Source organism: Pleurodeles waltl, chromosome 10 (genome assembly GCF_031143425.1).
Source record: "Pleurodeles waltl isolate 20211129_DDA chromosome 10, aPleWal1.hap1.20221129, whole genome shotgun sequence".
Taxonomy (NCBI): Eukaryota; Metazoa; Chordata; class Amphibia; order Caudata; family Salamandridae; genus Pleurodeles; species Pleurodeles waltl.
In genome coordinates, this window is record NC_090449.1 from 16,095,383 (window position 1) to 16,117,563 (window position 22,181).

The following is a 22,181-nucleotide window of genomic DNA, read 5'->3' on the forward strand; positions in this document are numbered from 1 at the left end:
GACAGGGCTGAGAGCGGGCCCCCAGGGCTGTAGTGTGAATGTGTGATCAGAGGAAAGAGGACCCCCGGGCTCTAGTGAGTTTGTGTTCAGGGCAGTCTGCCGGGAGCAAGGACTCCAAGGAGAGTGCTGCGATCGAGGACTCCAGGGCTCTAGTCTGAGTGAGCACTCAGAGAAGCAACGGGATGGAAGTCAGTTGTTCACAGCTCTAGTGTGAGTTTGCTTCCAGAGGAGCACTGGAGTGGGTACTCAAAGGCCCTAGTGTAAGGTGTTCTCCAAAGGAGTAATAACCACATGGGCGCTGGTATGAAGTTGTAGTCTGTAGTGTTAATCCCCTTCCATCCCCCACCAGGTTCTCAGTGTGGGCTGTAGACACTCCTCAATTTACTCTACTAACATCTCTGGATCCTGCGTAAGATTTGAGATGTTTTGTTCTCCAACATCAGAATCAACAAGGACCTTTCCAGAACTTATTTTCCATTGAACACCAAATAACACACTCGAGCAAGATGCACAGAAGACGAATAGGAAGCATTGTAAAGGTCTGAAGGCATATGGCCAAAGCTTATGACGCTCAAGAGAAAGGTCTGAGGAGGTAGAGGAACAGCGTAAAGTCTCTTCCTACATAGGCACAAGTCCAGGTGACTTCAGGTAGAGGCTTGTAGTGGTGGAGCAGAGGGTCTCATGTTTTAAAAGCACAAAGTCATGAGGCTTAGGGGAAAGAGGTGAGGGGGTGAGGTGGAAGAACAAAGTCTCACCCTTTGCAGGCAGAAGGCCAAGAGTCTTCGGATGAGGCTTGAGCAGAGGGTCTCATCCCTTAGGGGCACAAAGCCAAGTGGCTTGAGATCAATGAGTAAGGAGGCATACAAACAAACAGTTTCACTGATTATTGGCAGAAAGCCAAGAGGCCTTAGTTAAAGGTTTGAGGAGGAAGAGGAGAGGGCCCCATCCTTGACATGCACCCAGCTGTCAGTCTTGAGATAAAGGCGTGAGGAGGAGGAGGGGAGGCTCATGTCTCAACCTGTATGAGTTCAAGGCCGGGAGCCTTGTGTTAAAGACTTGAGCAGGAAGAGAAGAAGGTCTCACCCTTTAGGCCCATTGCAGGAACATGGCAAGAAGTCTTGAGATATAAACACAAGGAGGGTGGGAGGGAGAGAAGGGTTAGCACCTCTGTTGCACAAGGTGTGGAGGCTCCTGGTAAAGGAGCACACATGGGGGTAGAAGAAAATGTTTCACCCCTTATGAGCAGAAGGTCAGGAAATCTAAGTTGACTACATTTGAGATGGAGGGGCAGAGGGTCTCACCTTTCATTGGCACAAGGTCAGGAGGTGTGAGACAAAGTATTGAGGATGAAGAGCATAGGGCCTTGCTCTTTATATGCAAAGGGTCTCACCTTTTATAGGCAGATATGGACTTATTAAGAGTTCGGTGAGCATAACAGATATCATGTCTGCTGTATTACGAGTGCGGCAGGCTATAATGCACTTGATATACGGAGGACAGAACATCTGCCACATTTGTGAATGACTATTCCATCTGTCAAACTCTAAATAAGATATTAGTAATGGTCAGGGGTCTTTCGATACAGGTGTGAGTATGTGGAGGAAGAATTAATGGCTTCACATTTTAAAGGCATAAGCCAGAAGGCATAGGGTAACAACAGATCTCACATCACACCACACCTGAGGGAGCTCCACTGGCTTCCGAAACACAAATGCACTTATTTCAAACTCCTCACACACACATTCAAGGCACTACACAACTTAGGCCCCAATTACCTGAACACTCTCATCTCCTCCCAGCAACCACCCAGACACCTCCAGTCTGCATGACACCTACTCGCACACACCCCACGCATACACCAAACCAGACCAGGAAGACAAGCGTTCTCTTATATCACTTCTAAAGTGTGGAACGACTTCCCAACCCACATAAGAGCCTCCTCCACTATTCTTCAATTCCACAAGAAGTTGAAGTCCTGGCTTTTCAATTAACCAACTTACCACAGGTAGAGCTATGGACACATACCTGCGCCTTACAAATACACATAGCAAAACAACATTCCATAACAAGGAGACCTCACCCTTTATAGGCACTCCGTTGATTTTCCAAGTCACTTTGGGCTTTGGCTTCCCATACACCTCGCAGTCTAGACGAGCCGTCTCTCCGGGGCTGTACAAGGAGCTCTTTGGTTTCTTGATCCAATAAGGAGCAGCTACAAGGAACAAAATAGACCTATGTGAGTAATCCAGTGTGGGGCAGTTGTAAGAGCCAAAATACATTAGTTGTGATAGAAAAAAGCCTTTATGGATTGACCACAAATCAACCCATTAATGAGGATTCAACCATGAATTCTGCATTACCCAGGACTTGAAGAATTACATATTATCCAGGAATCAAACAACTAACTAGTACTAAACTGATAACTCTTGGCTGAACTGGTTACCTGGCCTCAGGCACTGATCCAGAACTCAACCACTCACCCCAGTATGACCTTTTCAACTAAAATCCAACTGAGGGTAAACGATTGAGAGGATCAGAAAGGCACTGTGAGAGCCAGACAGACTGGTAAACACTGAAAAAGAGAGAGAAAGAGGCAGGCAGCAGATTGGCGGGTGGAGAGACAAAGTAGGTCTTCATCACAGAATAACTACTTACGTATACCCCGTCTGTCACATCTGAAGTATTTCTTCTCTTTTTATTGCCTTCGTAAGGAGTCCATTTCCGTCCCTTCTTTCCCTACATATTACCTTTTGCCTTTGTTGTTGTGTTTGGGCATCTTGGGAAGTAAGTCTGCCTTCCTTTGTTCAAGCTGCAATGCTGGTGGAACACAGATCTTGACAAGGAAGGAAGAGAACAGAGATATGTGCAGTAGTTTAGCCATTGTGTCCAGAGCATGGAGGATCTGGTCAGGAGGCATGATCAATGGCTCGAGTGTCCCTCATCTGTTGAACAGGGGGAAGCACCTGCAGTCGATTGATGTTGGTCCCTTTGGGAACCCCTACCTTCTGGATAATGGGGAACAAGGTACCGATGAGAGACAATAGGGTCACTTACACCCTACAGGTCGCGTAAACTCAAAGCATGCCCCAGGAGATGGTGAAATCTATATTTTGTATTTACAAAATGGCTTCCAGTGCAGCCAACTCACAGTCACTGTATAATAGTGTGAGAATCTTTGGACCCAAAGAGAGGAGAAAGGGAAGTACGCGTTCACCCAAATCATTCCTTCTGATCATTCATGACAATCGAGATGAAGGAACCGAGGTCTTCAGGACTGTTCAGTGGCCTGACTTAAGGGCCCAAGGCACTCCTGCTGGAAACTGTACCCAGCATAGAGGCAACAGAATGGAAGCAGCCACTCGTTCCGCAAGACAATGGTGAATCCTCTTCTAAGTAACTTATATTTTCTTTGAGTTAAATATGTTGAGCTGATCAATTGGTGAGATGAAACACAACTCCCATGAATCAGGGTCAAGTCATATTTTGTTCTCACAACAATCCCCCCGAGTGTCTGGGACCAAGCAACCACCAGTCAGTACTCCACCCCTCTCTGAACTTTGCTGTTTCTACACAAATGTCTTCTTCCGTTTATTGATCCTAGGTCAAGAGAGTCTATCATAGGTCCAGGATGAGCGGCTGGGCCCAAACAACCACCAGCTAGCACTCCACGCTCCTTCTCATTTGAACCAAATTTACATATTGACCTTTCTACGCTATCTATTAGTTCATGGTTGTACAACTTGTCCCGCATGTCATATTCCCTACCAGAGTTTCAAGATTTCCTCAGAAGATACATTAATATAGAATGCATCAAAATAGGTATGATTTGCAAAGTTACTTGCACTCCTGGAAGCTAGACATTGATCAGCCCTCCTGGGTCTAGTTTGGACATCCCTGTTCTAGGTATATCTTCAATGTGGAATCTCTTCTACCATGAGGAATAAAACAAATGTCTCCCAAATGCCCTGCGCCCTATCTAAGGTCAGGCTGCATCCATGCTTGCTCGCTTTGCGGAGGATTGTGGTCACTGGGTTGACATTATCGTGAGCCGTATTGACGCCGCCTTGTGTTAACGCCACAAAACGTTATCCCTGTACATAGGATGCTTTTCTGGACCCAACCACTAGGTTGCGAGATGATGCAGAGCTTGTGAATCTAGAAGAGCCTCAAGCTGCAAAACTACTATTACAGGCAAGTAACATGTCTTATTACTACTTATACCACTCCTTCAAGTACTTAATACTAGGACTCCTGCACCAAGTACCATCCTTAATACTAACAATACTATTGGTACTACAGTGTGAATAAAGCAATCAGAGATGCCATCCACAGTACAGGCACTGTGGGTCTCAGCTCCAGGTCATGATGAGTCATACTGGCAGCCTCTGGTCAATGTTCAGAAATAATCAAATGTACAGATGCTTTTCCAAGTATCCCCCCAGCACAGGATGGCAGGTGATGCCCAGCAGTGAATCTAGACTCCCATAAGGTCAGGATGGACATTGACACCGCCAAGGGAGGAAGGCCAATAGCTTCAGGATACAAAGGGTTTAGAAAGAAGAGCCTCAGCTGAAAGAGCTGGGCATGTTGTCCACTCACCAAGTAAACCACTGACCAGTCCAGCCCCAGAGGTGAAGTGACCTGTAACTTTTCACATATCATTGACCATCAAGCCCAAGATGTGAAAATTAACTAACAAAGGGGCAGGACATCCTCCTAGGGTAAGTAAGCTTTATGAATTAAATAACGCAAGGTAACATAACACCCAGCTACAGAGAAGAAAGGTCTGACCTTATTAAACCAGGGGCCAACCTGCCCCAGAGGTGAAAGGCTCCAGCACACTACAAAAAGTGAGCTTCCAACTCCAACTCAGAGGTGAAAGGCTCCAATACTGTGCAAAACTGTGACCATCCAATGCCGGAGATGAAATATCCAATACTGTGCAACCCAGTGGCTATCAAAACCCAGAGGTGAAAGACTCCACCTGTACTGTACAAACCAGAGATGGAACAAGCAATACTGTCAAACTAGTGACCATCCAACTCCAGAGATGGAAGAATCAATACTGTGCAAACCAGTGACCATCCAAAGCCGGAGATGAAATATCCAATACTGTGCAACCCAGTGGCTATCAAAACCCAGAGGTGAAAGACTCCAGTACTGTACAAACCAGAGATGGAACAAGCAATACTGTCAAACTAGTGACCATCCAACTCCAGAGATGGAAGAATCAATACTGTACAAACCAGTGACCATCCAAAGCCGGAGATGAAATATCCAATACTGTGCAACCCAGTGGCTATCAAAACCCAGAGGTGAAAGGCTCCAATACTGTACAAACCAGTGGCCGTCCAGCCTTTAGGGTGAAAGGCTCTGTTTAAACCAGTGGCCAACCAGTCCCAGAGGTGAAAGGCACCAACACTGTACAGAACAATGAACATCCAAGTCCAGAGATGGGAAAATCTATACTTGTGAACCGGTGACCGAAATAGTCCCAAAGGTGAAAGAATCCAACACTGTGCGAACCAGTCACCATCCACCCTCTACGGTGAAAGGCTCTGAATCTGTGAATACCATCGAGGTGAAAGGTTCTCACTCTAGAAACCAGTGTGCATTAAGCTTTTGAAATATTACATTTAAGCCTGATGCAACAACCCTTTGCCTAGTCTTTATAAACCTTGATAGAGTGACACAAATGTCAGACTATTTGGCCATTCTTGAAGATAATCCTCAGTTGTACATAGAGGTGGAGGCTTTGAAGCCCGCCCTTGGTGCCCTGCTGCCTCCTCTGCCATCTGTCCCTCCACCATCCCTGCCAGGGGTAAGGACAGAAGCGCTGAGATACACCTGGGGTATGAGTTGTTGAGCTATATCAAGTGATAATAACATAGCACAGCAACACAAAGGCACCTGGGGATCAGATTTTGTTCTGGACATTTCTTGCTCCCGACCTTTCAAAGCATCATCAGAACCCAACACATTGTACCCCCTTTTGCAAGCGGCTGTCCAGTGGACATGGGGGTTCGCAGGCTCTCCAAAGGGGGAGGCAAGGGAGGATGTGGCAGGGATAGGCTAAACACAAGTTCTGCTTCTTGTGTCCTTTGCTTGGCGATGCCATTGTCCGCAGCCGCCATTTTTGTAGTCCAGAGGTGGATGGTCTTATTTTCACAGACACAGGCTGTATGGTTGTCCTCCCAGAGGTGAGTCTTCCTCGAAATAAAATAGTTCTCCCTATCAGAGGGGTCTCAATAGATCTTCTCATTTTTCTCCAGTGAACTTTGCAAAAAATAAACAAGATCAAATTATTGCAAAAGAAGGGTGAAAGTTTACCCAGCAGTTAATACTGCTTTGCAGTCTGAACAATTTCCAGCAAATAAATTCCACAAAAACTTAAAATCCAGTATGAAATATATTAACATCTGACTTTTTTTTTTTCCCAGAACTGGTTTTCATTGTGAAAACAACATAAAATATCTATCGAAGTATTGTGAAACTGCAGTGCAATAAGTAGTGCTTTACAGAACACCTACTTGAACAGTTAAGAATGTAATTATGTGTTAAACCTTGTACAGATCTAGCAAGGATGGTTTGACTGCCAGCCCCTCGCTATGCGTAGCGCTGCCCTACGCCAAACCTTTGTAAATGAGGACCTTAGTGCAAGGAAGTGCGAGAGAACCTTCAAGAAGAAGCTCATTGGAATTCGAACCAAGGATTGTGCCCACCACTTTTAAAGGTCACCAGCCGCCACGGACCGCGTGTACCCCTTGGACGCACCTTCCACAGACACGGTGTACACGTGCTTGGCGCTGCCCTCCTGGTTGCTGACGGTGCACTGGTACTCGCCGTCGTCCTCCTCCACCACGTTGTTGATTTGCAGCACCTTCCGGAAGTTGAGGTAGGTGACACGCTTCTCCGGCATCTGCCCGTTCAGGCGCTCCCACTTGATCTCAGGGGTGGGGCTGCATGGAAATAAAAGACGCTGAAAGGTGAGGAGTCAACTCTGCAAGGATCACCCGACTGCACCCTTTCCACCATTCCCATATCTTGGATTCTTCCTAAGGAGCATGATTCCCAGAGCTTGATGTTTAATGTTGCATTATGTTTAGGACAGCGGTTACCAAACTTTAGACTTCTGTGAACCCCCACTGTATCATTACAGAAACCCAGGGACGCCCACTGACTCAATAATGGAATACGGGGACCCCTGCTGAGTCATTACTGGAACCCGGGGACCCCGGTCTAAACATTGTCGATGATTTGAACTGCAAAACGATGTACAGAAACAAGCATTCCACTAAACACATACACAATTGATTACACATTTTTTTTCATTTGCAAACCAAACAAATATTTCATTTTAATAGGAGGTTGGAGCTTTTCCAAATTCAATTGAAGCCACACATCGTCCATAGTATATTCTGTTTGATGCACGTGCACCGCTCCCACAAATCAATCTGCCAATACTAATTTAATTTTTTGCCTCCAATTTCAAATTCCTTGACATTTACAGTACATTTAAAAATGTTCAATTGTTCATTTAACCACTTCAATTAACACCCTTTATTCATCTGTAAGCATTATTTAATTTTCTAATCAGTTGCAGGCCCCCTAATGAGGCTTCGTGGACCCCCCGGGTCCCCGGATCACAGGTTGGTACCCACTGCTGCAAACCATCTGTTAGCTTCCTGGAAATGCCCTCTGTGCAACAGAGACCCACACTGCCTCACCTCATGGCACAGGCTGGGTCACAGTGCTAGGGGTGGGTCCAGCGCATGTTGGTGCTCACACGGTACCTTGGGGGGGGTGAGCCTCAGTTTTCCCAACAATCACGGTGGCATATAATGTTAAAATACATTATACAACATGTCTTTCACGTAAGAGGGATTTAAGGGGCAATGAAAAGTTAGAGGAATGCGGATTAGTCAGTAGCGGCCCGTCTTTTAGGGAGGAGGGGCCACGCCCCCCCACCTTTTGCCCCTCATGAAAAGTGTCTGTCAGGCTGAACAAAGGTCAGCCTGACAGACACTCTCCATGTTCAGCTCAGGAAGCCAGGAGCAGACATGCGCGATTTGCGCAGACTCCTGGCTGCCTGAGCTGAACTTTTCTGGGCTGAGGAGGTCACAGCTCCTATGGGCGTGACCTCCTCGGCTCAGCAGAGGTGCCTCGAGGCCCTCCCCTGGGTGACGAGGAAAGCATCACCAATTGACACTCTCCCTGGGCGCTTCAGGTTTAAGCCCTGAAGTGCCCAGGGTGAGTGTCAATCAGTGACACTTTGTCAGAGAGTGGGGAGGGGTCAGCAGTCTCACTTACCCCATCCCACTCTGTAACGAGGCTGGGACTGCTGCCTTCCCTCATTGGCTGACGTAAGGTCAGCCAATGGGGGAAGGCAGCAGTCCCAACCCTCCTGGGACCTGGAGGCTGAAGGTAAGTGTGTGTGTGTGTGTGTGTGTATATGTGTGTGATGTTTTAAATTGAATGTTTGGTGCGCGCGTGCATGTTTGAGTGTTATGACTGTTGTTAATGGATGTGCGTGCGTGTGTGAAAGAATAAATGTGCCCGATCTTTTAAAATGAATGTTTGGTGCGCGCGTGCATGTTTGAATGGTATGAGTGTTGTTAATGGATGTGCGTGTGTGCATGTCTGTGTGTGAAAGAATGAGTGTGTGTGTGTGTGTGTGTGTCCCACCCAACCCCCTCCCTCCTAAAGCTGCCGGCTACCACTGGGATTAGTAGGAGTGCTAAGTGAGAAGAACACAACAGTGTAAACTAACCAACATTTTGAGAACTTTCAAAACAGATGAGTGAGAGTGTGTGTGTTTTTGACTCTGTGTGAGTGCAAAAATCCCAGGAGAAATGCGACAAACCTCACCATATCCGACTGAAAGCACCTGGACCGAACTATGCATCAGAAAATGAAACCTTTAAGGTGGTGAAACAACCCAAATAAACTACCCCCCCACCACAAAGCTACACCCCTGTTTTCATACTATTGTCATGTGTGAAGTGTTTTGTGGTCAGCTGGTCACAACATCTCCTGCTCAAGTTGGCACCATGGACTTGTAGTAATGACACTGGGCTTTGTGATGCTTGTTGTTGTGACTTGGTGTGTAGTCGTTGCCTGGGTCTCTGGTTCTTTAGACGCAGCGGTCCAGACATCCTCCAGGATGGACACTGGACATCACCCCCAGCGAACAAAGAGTCAAGTGGCTAGAAAGGGAGCAAATGGGCACTCATGGAGCTGGCAGGGACAGACTGGGTGTAGGCAAGCTCTCCTAGATGTAGGACAGGAGGCGTCCTTCAATATCGGGGCACCTCCAGAAGGGTCCCCCACAACAACCTGCAGGTACTGCCTGGGGCACGGTAGGTCTACTGACCACAGACCGTGCACCAAAGTCAGCATCATGACTCTGAGGAGGGGTCTGTGGGCCATACGGCTCAAGGCGAAGGCAAAACCCGCCATATTTACTCTGGGAGTCCTGCCCAACTAGATAGGAGGGTCTAGTTTGGGGATACGGGGGGCATGCTGTGCCAGGCGTCCTGGTGACACTGGCTCACAGAGCGATGATCTGATTGGTGGAAGTGGCGCTGTCATAGAGGGCAGCCCATGAGCTCAAAGCAGAGTACCGTAATACCCTGAGTAGCGGCCTTCAATGGTGGGAGAGGCGGCAACGCCTCGGGTGTGAGGGGCGCACCTTCAGACAGGACCCAGAGCACCATAGTCCACCGGGACAGAGGAGCCAAGCGTGGGACCGAGAGGGGCGATGCAGGAGGGGACACCGGAGTCATGATACCGAGGCATTTCCTTATTAAGGATTGGAAAGCAGTGGCCAGCCATGAGGCAGGCCTGTCGGGATGCGCTGCTCCCGTCCAGGTGTTTTGTTCGACTTCTGGAGCTGTAATCTGGTTTGTTCCACTATAAATCCGACAGACACCTCACCATATCCGACTGAAACACTGTACCCAACTATTCATCGGAAAATGCCATTTTTAGGGGGATGTAACATCCCAAATAGGCAACCACCCCACCCACCCCCGAAGCTACACTCCTGACTTCATGCTTTTGTCATGTGTGGAATTGTTTTGTGATCAAGCCGGCCCCATGGACTTGCAGTAATTACACCGGCCTCTGTGGCGCTGGTTGTTGTGACTGGGTGTGAAATGCCAGAATTAAAGGTACAAGAGCTGGACTGGAGCAGCGGCACCGCGTCACGCATGGACTTGGCGAACTTGCAAGCCACGCAGAATGGAGTCTGTGGAAGACAATCGCCATCCAAACTGACTTCAGAAATTAGCCATGAGCGGACTCGCCATGTACTCTGGGGAGACTTTGTCAAGGGATGGGCGAGAAGGCGATGTCTATGTCCTAAGCCTGAGCCACGCCTGGTGGGTCCTAGAAGGGCTGCCCTCAAGGAGCTACAGGGAGGACCTGCAGGGTGAAGGGGCCATGGCAGCTTCTGCTCGACCGGCTCCTATCAAGACTGAGTAAAAACATGTCCTGCTTTCTGGAGGTGTTTAGACGGGGAGTGTGTCCTGGCATAGTGAGACGGGCTTGAACCCACAGGACCTTGTCCTTCTTCTCTTTCTGTGGTACAAGACAGGATGAGGGCAAGCCCCCAAGTGAGTGAAACCGAGGCGGCTATGTAGATCGTAGCTGAGCCACACGTGCCAAAGTGGGAACTGTGGGAAGAGATGGACTCATCGCCTGGACAACCCCTGGAGGTCACCCGTGCAAGGAGAGGGCTGACCTGAAGTGATGCGCCTGGCGAGGGAGGCGTGATGCACCCAGACAGAGGGACACGTGCCAAAGTGGCACCTGTGGAAAGAGATGGACTGAACACCTGGGCAACCCCTGGATGTCACCCGTGCAAGGAGAGGGCTGACCTGAAGTGATACGCCCGGCGAGGGAGGCGTGATGCACCCAGACAGAGGGACACGTGCCAAAGTGGGACCTGTGGAAAGAGATGGACTCATCACCTGGGCAACCCCTGGAGGTCACCCGTGCAAGGAGAGGGCTGACCTGAAGTGATGCGCCCGGCGAGGGAGGCGTGATGCACCTATCAGAGGAGCACGTGCCAAAGTGGCACCTGTGGAAAGAGATGGACTGAACACCTGGGCAACCCCTGGAGGTCACCCGTGCAAGGAGAGGGCTGACCTGAAGTGATGCGCCCGGCGACGGAGGCGTGATGCACCTATCAGAGGGGCATGATACTGGATCTCAGACAAGGAGGAAAGCGCCCCCACCAATTCCGGGGTCTTCTTCTCCCAGATCCCAGGAGAACAGTCACGTATGAGACGCGGGCTCCCTCACCATATTCTGAGGGTGTGTGGGGATCAGGCCCGGTTCCAGGAATGTATATCTGGATGAGCTGAGGGTAAGTTTGGATGGGCCAATGTGTGCCCAATTTTCGACATTTCTGGAGGTAGCCTACTACCTGGGCTCTGGTGCCACTGCACCTGCTGCATCATTAGCAGGTAAACACCCCCCCCGCCCCCCCCACCCACCCACTGCAGCTCGCCTTAGACATGAGCTCAGGTGCGACCGGGCTGTTTTCACGGGGATGCCCCGAGTTGTCTCAGAGAGGTAAAAACTAGGGACAATTATCTAAAGGCGGTATTTTTCTCCCTATTAGAACACAAGTAAACAGCTATTATGAAAACAATGCTCTATAAAATGTATTCTAGAGATTTATCGTTGACCTTTGACAGATAATTAAAGTAAACAAAAGTGAAACACAAAATCCCATTTACCGACATGGAGGATGGCCACCAGCCTGCAGGGAGGTGTGTTTACCAGCTGTCTGTCTGCCTACCCCAGCACTGGGGGAGGGCACCATCACCGCTGCTTGCCATCTCATCTCCATGCTGGCCAAAATCCCAACTGGGGGGTTCTGGTAGGAGGCGAATGAGAAGTTTGTGGAGCCCCTGCAGAGATTACAAAGTGCGCTAGAGCGACATGTTCCCGCCTCCCTCCGCTGCGTAACCTATTGGTTTGCCCCAGTTAAAAAATAAAACATAGATTTGTGAACTGAATGGCAGGACAGGTTTCAAAAATATGTGATTCTATTTTTAATTGGCCTGATAAGTGGTGTGCAGCACTTTAGAAACACTGAAAGGGGACTGCTGAACAAAACCATTAAGCGATGCAAATGTTTAAAGCTGCTCTTCTCAGTGTGGGGCAGCAATATCGAGCAGGGTATATCATTATACCTTAAAACTGCATCTGGAATATTGATGTGTGCATAGGTTGTCTACACCCAACCACACATGCATGTACCCGGACTACACGTGTCATCAAGTTACATAGAATGGGAGTTAAGAATATCAAATCTATATTTCCACAAATGCACTTACGTTTCATCCTTTTGGTAGTCGGTATTTTTTGCTAAGATACTAAGTTATTTTAATACCAAGTATTCCCTCCTCAATATTCAAGACTAAGGCGGTCATTCTGACCGCCAGGGCGGAGGACCGCGGGAGCACCGCCGACAGGCCGGCGGTGCTCCAATGGGGATTCCGACCGCGGCGGTAAAGCCGCGGTCGGACCGGCAACACTGGCGGGCTCCCGCCAGTGTACCGCCGCCCCATTGAATCCTCCAAGGCGGCGCAGCTTGCTGCGCCGCCGAGGGGATTCCGACCCCCCCTACCGCCATCCAGATCCCAGCGGTCCGACCGCCGGGAACCGGATGGCGGTAGGGGGGGTTGCGGGGCCCCTGGGGGCCCCTGCAGTGCCCATGCCACTGGCATGGGCATTGCAGGGGCCCCCGTAAGAGGGCCCCTAAATGTATTTCACTGTCTGCTGCGCAGACAGTGAAATACGCGACGGGTGCAACTGCACCCGTCGCACAGCTTCCACTCCGCCGGCTCGATTCCGAGCCGGCTTCATCGTGGAAGCCTCTTTCCCGCTGGGCTGGCGGGCGGCCTGAAGGCGACCGCCCGCCAGCCCAGCGGGAAAGTCAGAATTACCGCCGCGGTCTTTCGACTGCGGAACGGTAACCTGACGGCGGGACTTTGGCGGGCGGCCTCCGCCGCCCGCCAAGGTCAGAATGAGGGCCTAAACCTCTTTTCTCTGCTTTCTCAGTAGGGACACTTTTGGGCAAGAGGGTGGCATACTCTAAGCCTGTTTGCCAGATCACGAGCAGATGGACAGGTTTGCTGTTGAAGACCATCCTTTAGTGACATAAGCTCTGTAGGCCTGCGACCCCCGCAACTGCCCATCTGTCCTGCTGCGCGGCCCTAAGATGTCAGAGGGCACACAAACAGCTTTTGTCTGTATTCAGGGGAATTTGAACTTATTTTGAAACAAAAATGAACAGCACTGGGTCCAGAAACACTACAAACACATATTTAATAATTCATGGGAATTAGAAAACCGGTTTGTAGCCTAGACACTTGCTGGAAACTACACATAAAGGCAAATGCCTAACTTCCTCAAGTTTTACAGTTTTCTGAAACCCAGACTACTCTGGAGAACCAATGAAATCACGAGTACTGAGACACACGCATCTTTGCCAAGAAACCTCCACATTTACAGTCTGGGGTGTGTGTTCCCCACACCAAAGATGGCGGCGGCGGCGGCACACTTACTATCCCTCTGCGATGCACTCCAGCTGCAGCGGCGACCCTCTCAGCGCCAGGTGTGAGCTGCTGGACCCCGCTGGCATCATGAACCTGGGCTCCTGGAACTTGACAGAGTTGGCTGCAGAAAGGAGAGGGACAGAAGGAACACCTGGTGAATGAGGAACCTCAGTGACACTCATACATTTAGTCCATGTGCGAGGAGTGCGCAGTGGCTGCTTCACAACCTCACATCCCTTCTGAGAGGGTCGACAACACCCTGGGTTTTATTCTAGACAAGCGTTTTCAGACCAGTTCAACCAGACATCCCCAGGACAGAGGTACAGACCACTCGCTCAAACTGTCGCATGAGCAGACATGTCCTCTTGGGTTCTGCACTTGTCTAAATGTCTGGTTTTCACGGAGCACGATAAAGTGCTCTGAAGCACTTCAAGGTACAATGCAAAGCTCAGGCTCATATACATTTATTCTATGGAGCACATTTACATAACCCTCACAGAGCTGAGGTTGTTATTATAGGAACCCTAAAGTGGGTTCTCCAAGGTTAGGAAAGCCAAAGGCTTCTCAACTCCACATGTTTGTTGAATCTTGTGAAGTTTGAAGGTGGTAAAGTTTATAAATCAGAAGTGTTTAACAAGGTCCTGACAGCGGGAACAGCTAGACCCTGCAGCTTGAGGGCCAGTGGCCCCTGGGGACGACTGCTGGCACCAGGGGACAGGTGAAGCTAAACCTCATCTTAGGTGAAGTTGGGAAACTTCACCAGAAAGGGACGAAATTCCCGAATTCACCCAACACTGCAGACAACATTTGCACTTTGTTAGTTACTATGTTTGGGGAGTCTGTGGCCTCGGTGTCACACTATGTTGTTCCAAGAACATCTGTGGCCACAGTTTGAATTTGTTTGCCAACTTTTTGAAAGCTCAGTCTAAGGTGAGGCCTATTTAAGACCCGTCCAACCAAATTCCGTCATAGCCTTTGATTGTGTTGTAGTCACTCTAAATTCCAGCACAGCGCTGTGGCACATTTCCATCGCCCCAGGCGCTAAGTTTGCTTCTAGACAGAAAACGCTGACGTTGCAATCATTTATGCTGCATATATCTCTCCTACATCTTAAAAATCGCTCTCAAGAATATATAACTTGCAGAAAAGAGGGTTCCTCTCCTGTGCAACACCGCAGGTCATGGAAAACTTCTGCAAAATGTTAAATTGCAGAGAAAATTCTACATACATGTTTCACCCTGACTCAAATCTGTCAGCAGAGCAGAGGTCTTCAAGTTGTAGGGTGCGCACCCCGGGGACTGGGGATGCATTTCCAGGGGGTGCAAATGTATCTGCAAGGACATGTGTAGAAGATGGCCGGGCAGTGCCTTGTTCATCTGGCACATTCCCAGGCTGCCTCAATTACACACAGCAGCTGTAGCGCCTAAAAAACATATGTGAACTGAGATTCCAGATGGTTGGGTGAGTGGATGGGGTGGCAGGCCAAAGATGTGGCTAAAAAGAAAAAAATATTTTCTCTTTTGTTATTTTTTTCACCTTCCGGAAACTGTATATAACATAATGCACACGTTAAATAAAAATAATTGCCAGTTAAACTAATTACTGGTAAATGCACTCTTTTTATGTTATGAAAGCTCTGTTGGTTAATGCAGTCACTGCAGATGTCTATGTTTAGCCAGAGAGTCAAAGAACTGAGTCCTGTTTGGGGCAGTTGAAAATAGTCACTTGTGCATTTATAGTGCTATGAGTCCCAGCCTGTGACAGAAAGCATTGTGAATATGTAAGTCATTATTTATATCAAAGTAATTTAGTAATAGTGAACCAGAGTGTACCTACAAGCAGTTTTGTAACTGTCCATTAAAAGGATGCACCCCAGAACTCAATTGGAAACTCCCTCACTTCACCTTTGAAGAAGAATACATCTGTGTGCCCTGGAGTCCAGGTGACTCCATCAGTTAAAGCCTATGCTGGTTCCCAAGCAGCCTTCATTGTAGGTGATTAACCAGCAGCACACATTCACATGCCTTTCCCGTAGCAGGCACCCTGGTTTCTGCTTAGTTTCTGTTCCTCCCTGGCTTACCAGCACAGGCGTCTCTGCCCCTGTTCACTGTTGGACGGAGGCATTTCAGCCTTATTCTTTCAGGTATGAATGTTTTTGTAAGGGGGGAGTCCAGGGGGGGTGGGGGGCGGCAGGAAAGAGGCCAGCAGGGTTGCATTCAGATGCAGAGCTCTGGTCCCCAGGACACCTGGTGCCGCAGAGCAATGTCCCAGAAGGAAGGGGACAGATCGATGGATGGTGTCAAACAGCTGTGATGTGTGGGGCTCATTTTTGTTTACAGGTTGACAGAGACAGATTCCTATGAGAGATGCTCCCCTGGGGAAAGGGGGGGGGGCATGTGGGGGGTCTCCTTTATTAGGGATACCACTACCATTAGTGCTGCAGGTGCTGTGACACTGGGCCAGGGGTGTAAGTGGCCACTTCACCCCGATTATGTCTTGTTAGCGCGGGGGACAGGCCACCCCGGATGTGCATGGAAAAGGCCCAATCAACAAGTGGGATGAGATGTTGGGCTTTTTTTTAACACAAAGGAATACAAAACCTACTTTGTGCCTCATGTCTACGATTGATGGTCCAGTGAAGGGGACAGAGCAGACAGCCTTCTTCTCAGCACTGGAGGTATCTTTGTGCCCCAGGCGCGGTGGTACCAGGGCCTTTGGTATGAGGGGCCACCTACTATGGCATCAAATCTGGCTCCTTGACGACCACTCCTTGCTTGCAACAGGGCCCAGTGCACACTTGCTGTACCAGTGTTGCCTCGGGCCCTGGAGAAATGGCCAAGGGCAGAGGAAAACTGACGTGCAGGAGATACCTGTTTTGGGGCTTTCGAGAGAGGGCATGGAGGGGACGGGGCAAAATGGGAGCCCGTGTGTTTAACAAAGGGCAGAGGAGACAGCCCAATTCACGAGCCAGAAACTATCATTAGTGGAGCAGGCACAGGGGTCGTAGGGGCCCACTGTGTCCTAATTATGGCTTTCTTTATAAAAAGGGGAATAGGGGCTCATTTTCCTCACTAGGGTTAGGGCTCAGGGGCACTTTTGCTGCATAAACGGGGTCAACATGTGGAAGCTGCCTGTTTCAAGATTAAACTGAGCACCATGGATGGTTAGTAAAGGGTGAGGGAGGAAGAGGAGATTGCCTTCTACTCAGGGCTGCATCTATCATAAGTGGAGCAGGTGCAGTTGCATTGGGGCCAAGGAGTGCGAGGGGCCAGAGTTTTTTTGGTCAATTTGTTTTTTGTTTGATGCAATCATATAAATCTCACATTTATTGTGGATTAGGAGCTGCAGAACAAGCATCCTTGCCCTCAGCCTTCCCCTCTGTTCCCCAATCAGTGCCATAACGTTTTGAGGTGGACCCAGTCTTCAAAACATTTTGCTTGGATGGGGGCCTCAGAGCAAAAATGTTTGAGGACCTCTGCAGTAGCATGAAGCACAGTTCACAAGTTGAGTTGTCTAAGATGGATGCCCTAGTATGAAAATAATCTCGCCATGGCAACAAAAAACAGAAAGCTCTACATTCTTAGGGGCACAATTTGTGAACTTTGCCAACCTTTGCAAACTCCTGGGTCAGGCATACAATTGAATCGACCATTGTAGGTGTTTTTGGTGATCCCTGGGTACATTGAATCGACCATTGTAGGTGTTTCTGGTGATCCCTGGATACATCGAATCGACCATTGTAGGTGTTTTTGGTGATCCCTGGATACATTGAATCGATGATCCCTGGATACATTGAATCGACCATTGTAGGTGTTTTTGGTGATCCCTGGGTACATTGAATCGACCATTGTAGGTGTTTTTGGTGATCCCTGGATACATTGAATCGACCATTGTAGGTGTTTTTGGTGATCCCTGGGTACATTGAATCGACCATTGTAGGTGTTTTTGGTGATCCCTGGATACATCGAATCGACCATTGTAGGTGTTTTTGGTGATCCCTGGGTACCTCGAATCGACCATTGTAGGTGTTTTTGGTGATCCCTGGGTACATCGAATCGACCATTGTAGGTGTTTTTGGTGATCCCTGGATACATCGAATCGACCATTGTAGGTGTTTTTGGTGATCCCTGGGTACATTGAATCGACCATTGTAGGTGTTTTTGGTGATCCCTGGGTACATCGAATCGACCATTGTAGGTGTTTTTGGTGATCCCTGGATACATTGAATCGATGATCCCTGGATACATTGAATCGACCATTGTAGGTGTTTTTGGTGATCCCTGGATACATTGAATCGACCATTGTAGGTGTTTTTGGTGATCCCTGGGTACATTGAATCAACCATTGTAGGTGTTTTTGGTGATCCCTGGGTACATTGAATCAACCATTGTAGGTGTTTTTGGTGATTCTTGGATACATCGAATCGACCATTGTAGGTGTTTTTGGTGATCCCTGGGTACATTGAATCGACCATTGTAGGTGTTTTTGGTGATCCCTGGGTACATTGAATCGACCATTGTAGGTGTTTTTGGTGATCCCTGGATACATTGAATCGACCATTGTAGGTGTTTTTGGTGATCCCTGGGTACATTGAATCGACCATTGTAGGTGTTTTTGGTGATCCCTGGGTACATTGAATCGACCCTTGTAGGTGTTTCTGGTGATCCCTGGATACATTGAATCCCTGGATAAATTGAATCGACCATTGTAGGTGTTTCTGGTGATCCCTACAGTATCCTGAAGGGTTGATACAAGTGTAGGAAGAGCGAGCGGGCAGAAGCAGATGGCGCAGTGGGTCAAGCCCCTGCAGGGCACAGTGTTGGCATGGCAGGTTTGAGGTTTTTGCGATATGTCTAGTCATGTTATCTTCGGTGAATCTGTTGCATTAAGTGTAACATCCCATACGAAAGGCAGAGTTATGAGATGGAGCATTACATGACATGACCACAAGGCCTTGCATCAACAAAGATTGCATGACTCCCATGTTTACTAATGTGATTATTTCCAAACTTCCCTCCACATCTTTAATCAAGTGAGATTCTTGAAACCAGCAAACATTTTTCTCTACAAACTTTGTGGTGGCGTTTTCTGTGCAAGCTTCATCTTATTCACAAAAGATGCAAAGTAAAAACATTATGGTGACCACAAAAACCCCAAAGCAAAGGTTACATGGGGTATAGAGATCTTTCATAAAAGCCTTTACAGGAAAATCTTTTTGGGTGCAAACTTTTTTGTAGTAATATTCACACGTAGGAAAACGTTTGCCAAACTTCAAGGGTGAAATTTAAATTTCGCTCACCCTAGATTCTGTTTGTTCTCTATTTTAAATTGTTTGCAGTGAGCTGAATCTACTGACATACACAGCAGGTGCCCTGCCTGATGTGTAAGGGGTATAAAAAATACCCCTTACAAACTTTTAACTACGCTCTAAAACAATATTAATTTTGTAATTCACAAAATTTGTGAAATTCACTGTATTATACAATTTTGCAGTCGTTTTTTCTTGCAGGAGAGTGGTTTAAGCAGAAAAACCTCACCAAGACACATTGTGCTTGGACTATTCTACTCTTATTTTCTTGCATGGTTGTTTTATGTGACGTAAGCTCTTCTGTGAAAATGTAATGGAAGATGCAGACAACTGTCATTTCGAGTCATTCTTGTATTTTGCATAATTTTACATAATGTTTGTGATTTTTACCAAGTCTCATGAAGAAAAATAGGTGATATCACAGACCAATACCAAGGGGGAAACGTCCTGAAAAACGCATTGGAAACAACGTGGACGTTTCCCACGCAAGCATAACCACGCGTGCCGGAACAACGACTGCCTTTTTTTGTGCCTTAACCAGGCGTGTGCTGAACTACGCATATGCGTGGTTAAGGCAGAGAGAAAAGGCAGAGTGGATTGGGAGAGGACGTGGTCAGGTAAGTGGGGTTGGGGCACAGTTGTGGTAGTTTTTAGGGGTGGGGTGAATAAAGGGCTTGGAGGAGGTGGGGTTAGGCTATTTTTTTAGGGGCAGGGGTTGTTTTTTTTAGAGTGGATCGGGAGAGGGTGCGGTCAGGTAAGTGGGGCTGGGTTGGGGGTAGTTTATAGGGGTGGGGTGTATTAAGGGCTTGGGGCGGGGGGCTTGGGCTTTTTTTTTTTTTAAGGGTGGGGGTATGGGGTCAGGGGATAATTTTGTTTTTAGGACTGGTGGGGGGGTCGGGGTTCTTTTGTTTTTAGGGGCAGAGGTTGGGGGCCAGGGTAGTTTTGTTTTTAGGGGTGGGGGGGTCGGAATAGTTTAAGTACTAGGGGTGGGGTACTTTTGGGCCTTAGGGCAGGTTGGGGGTGGCATGATAGAACCTTGCATGCTGTTCCCACACATGCCTTTACTAGGCATGCTTTTACATCGAAAAATCATTGTAAAGGCATGCGTGGTAAAGGCATTCGTGGTAACAACATGGTCATTGTTCCGACTGCGTTATTACGGCATGCGTGGTTCTCGATGTGTTGTTCCATCATACATTCCTACTGAGGATCTTCAGGTTACAAACATGCTCTGGGTTCTCATCCAATCATAAGTGTTGAAGACGCAATACAAACGTACTTGGAATAACCTGCAGCTTGATTGGCTCCTTCTGGATGATGGTGCGTGCCTGTATGAACTGCGCGTGACATATGTAGTCTGGCTGGCTGTCATTGGCTACCACGTTGGCGAAGTACAGCTTCCCGTTGAGTCCCATTGACACGCGCTCATCCTGGGGAATATGGAGTAACTCTGGAGTAAGGGAGGACAAAAAAGTAGTGATCCAACTGGGGATTAAATAAAGAGGTAACATTGAACGAGAGAGAAGAAAAGATTAAACTCGGCTGGGAAGGAGACAACAAGCAACATACAAGACGGAAAAGGAGTACGGCACATTCCTGTACTTTTCCTCTGCGCTCGCACCGTTTCAGCAGCCTAGCACTAACAAAGGCACCCTTACACCATGGTGCGAGGGTGTCAGCGTTGCATGCAGGACTGTTTTTGTGCAGAAAGGGAAACCTTCCTGCACAAAAACAGTCCTGAGAGGCTTTTTCCTCTCTCTTTGTGTGCTGCAGAATGCTACGTCTAGATGGTTATGTCCAATCCCAGTCCTACGTCTGAACAGTGATATCCAATCCCAGTCCTACATCTAGCAGGTGATATCCAATCCCAGTCCTACGTCTAACCAGTAATATCCAATCCCAGTTCTATGTCTTGCAGGTGCTATCCAGTCACAGTCCTACTTCTACAGGATGATAGCCAATCCCAGTCCCACATCTAGCAGGTGATATCCAATCCCAGTCCTACGTCTAGAGGGTGAGAGCCAGTCCTAGTTCTACATCTAATGGGTGATAGCCAATCCCACTCCTATGTCTAGATGCTGATAGCCAATCCCAGTCCTATGTCTAGCAGGTGATATCCAATCCCAGTCCTTCCTCTTGCTGGTGATATCCAATCCCAGTCCTTCGTCTAGAGGGTGAGAGCCAATCCCAGTTCCACATCTAACAGGAGATAGCCAATCCCATTCCTGCGTCTAGAGGGTTATAGCCAATCCCGGTTCTACATCCAGCAGGTGATATCCAATCCCAGTTCTAAGTCTAGAGGGTGAGAGCCAGTCCCAGTCCTACATCTAGAAGGTGACAGCCAATCCCAGTCCTTCCTCTTGCTGGTGATATCCAATCCCAGTCCTATATCTAGAGGGCGAGAGCCAGTCCCAGTCCTATCTCTAGACGCTGATAGCCAATGACAGTCCTACATCTAGAGGGTGAGAGCCAATCACAGTGCTATGTCTAGACGCTGATAGCCAATCCCTGTCCTACCTCTAACGGGTGATAGCCAATCCCCGTCCTGCTCTCTAGTGTGCTCCCATTGCCCCAGCTGTACTCTAGGCGGCCTGTATAGCGCTGCTTTGGTGATGGGAGGTGAGTACCACAGGGCGGCCGGATAAGAGGAAGGGGGGCAGAGTACTCACTGATGTTCATCCAGATGATCCGAGGGGGGAGGGCACTGACTGGGGGGTTGCAAGGCAGGACCACCGACTTCCCTTCTTCCACCTTGAACCCCTCAATCTCTTCTTTATGCCACGTGGGGGTGCCTGGGGGGAGAGAAGGGGGCAGAAGTGAGTTTAAGAAAACACAAGGGATGTAATGCTGACCATGTGGGTTTTGCCTCAAAACTTCGAAATTAATACTTCTGAAAAATGACACTTCCCGAATATTCATTCTAAAATAAATACTTCAAAAAAGGACACTTCCCCAAGTGCTTGTTCACAAAACATTAAAATTGGGGTGACAAGGTCAAGGCTAGAGAGTGAGGGTTTGGGGTACAGGATTTCGAGTATGCAGTAAAGGGGATACGGGTGTGGCACTGGGGTATATAGTCAGTGTTTGGGGGTAAAGTGATAAGGTTGTGGGTAAGTTTAAAGGGTCAATGGTGAAGCATACGGGGGAAGCGTTAAAGGTCTGAGGTGGATGGTTAACGTCTATAATTATATGTGTTTAGTAATTTAAGACGTGCTGACGTTTCTTAGTTATTTTAGTCCATCTTTTTAACACAAAAATCACCAAAGTATTTATTTTCAAAGTAACTAAATGTAATACCT

At 48.2% G+C, this 22,181-nt stretch overlaps 1 protein-coding gene across 2 annotated transcripts in view; it reads right to left on the reverse strand.

Annotated features, from left to right (window-relative positions):
* Positions 1-22,181, reverse strand: part of L1CAM (L1 cell adhesion molecule) — a 531,714-nt gene that overhangs the window by 71,193 nt on the left and 438,340 nt on the right. For both annotated transcript variants that reach the window (XM_069209429.1, XM_069209428.1), the window contains 5 exons: positions 21,552-21,674; positions 20,162-20,332; positions 13,584-13,695; positions 6,775-6,959; positions 2,081-2,212 (listed from right to left, as the gene is read on the reverse strand). In XM_069209429.1, the coding sequence (XP_069065530.1) occupies positions 2,081-2,212; positions 6,775-6,959; positions 13,584-13,695; positions 20,162-20,332; positions 21,552-21,674 (723 nt within the window). The remainder of the gene's footprint in view (positions 1-2,080; positions 2,213-6,774; positions 6,960-13,583; positions 13,696-20,161; positions 20,333-21,551; positions 21,675-22,181) is intronic.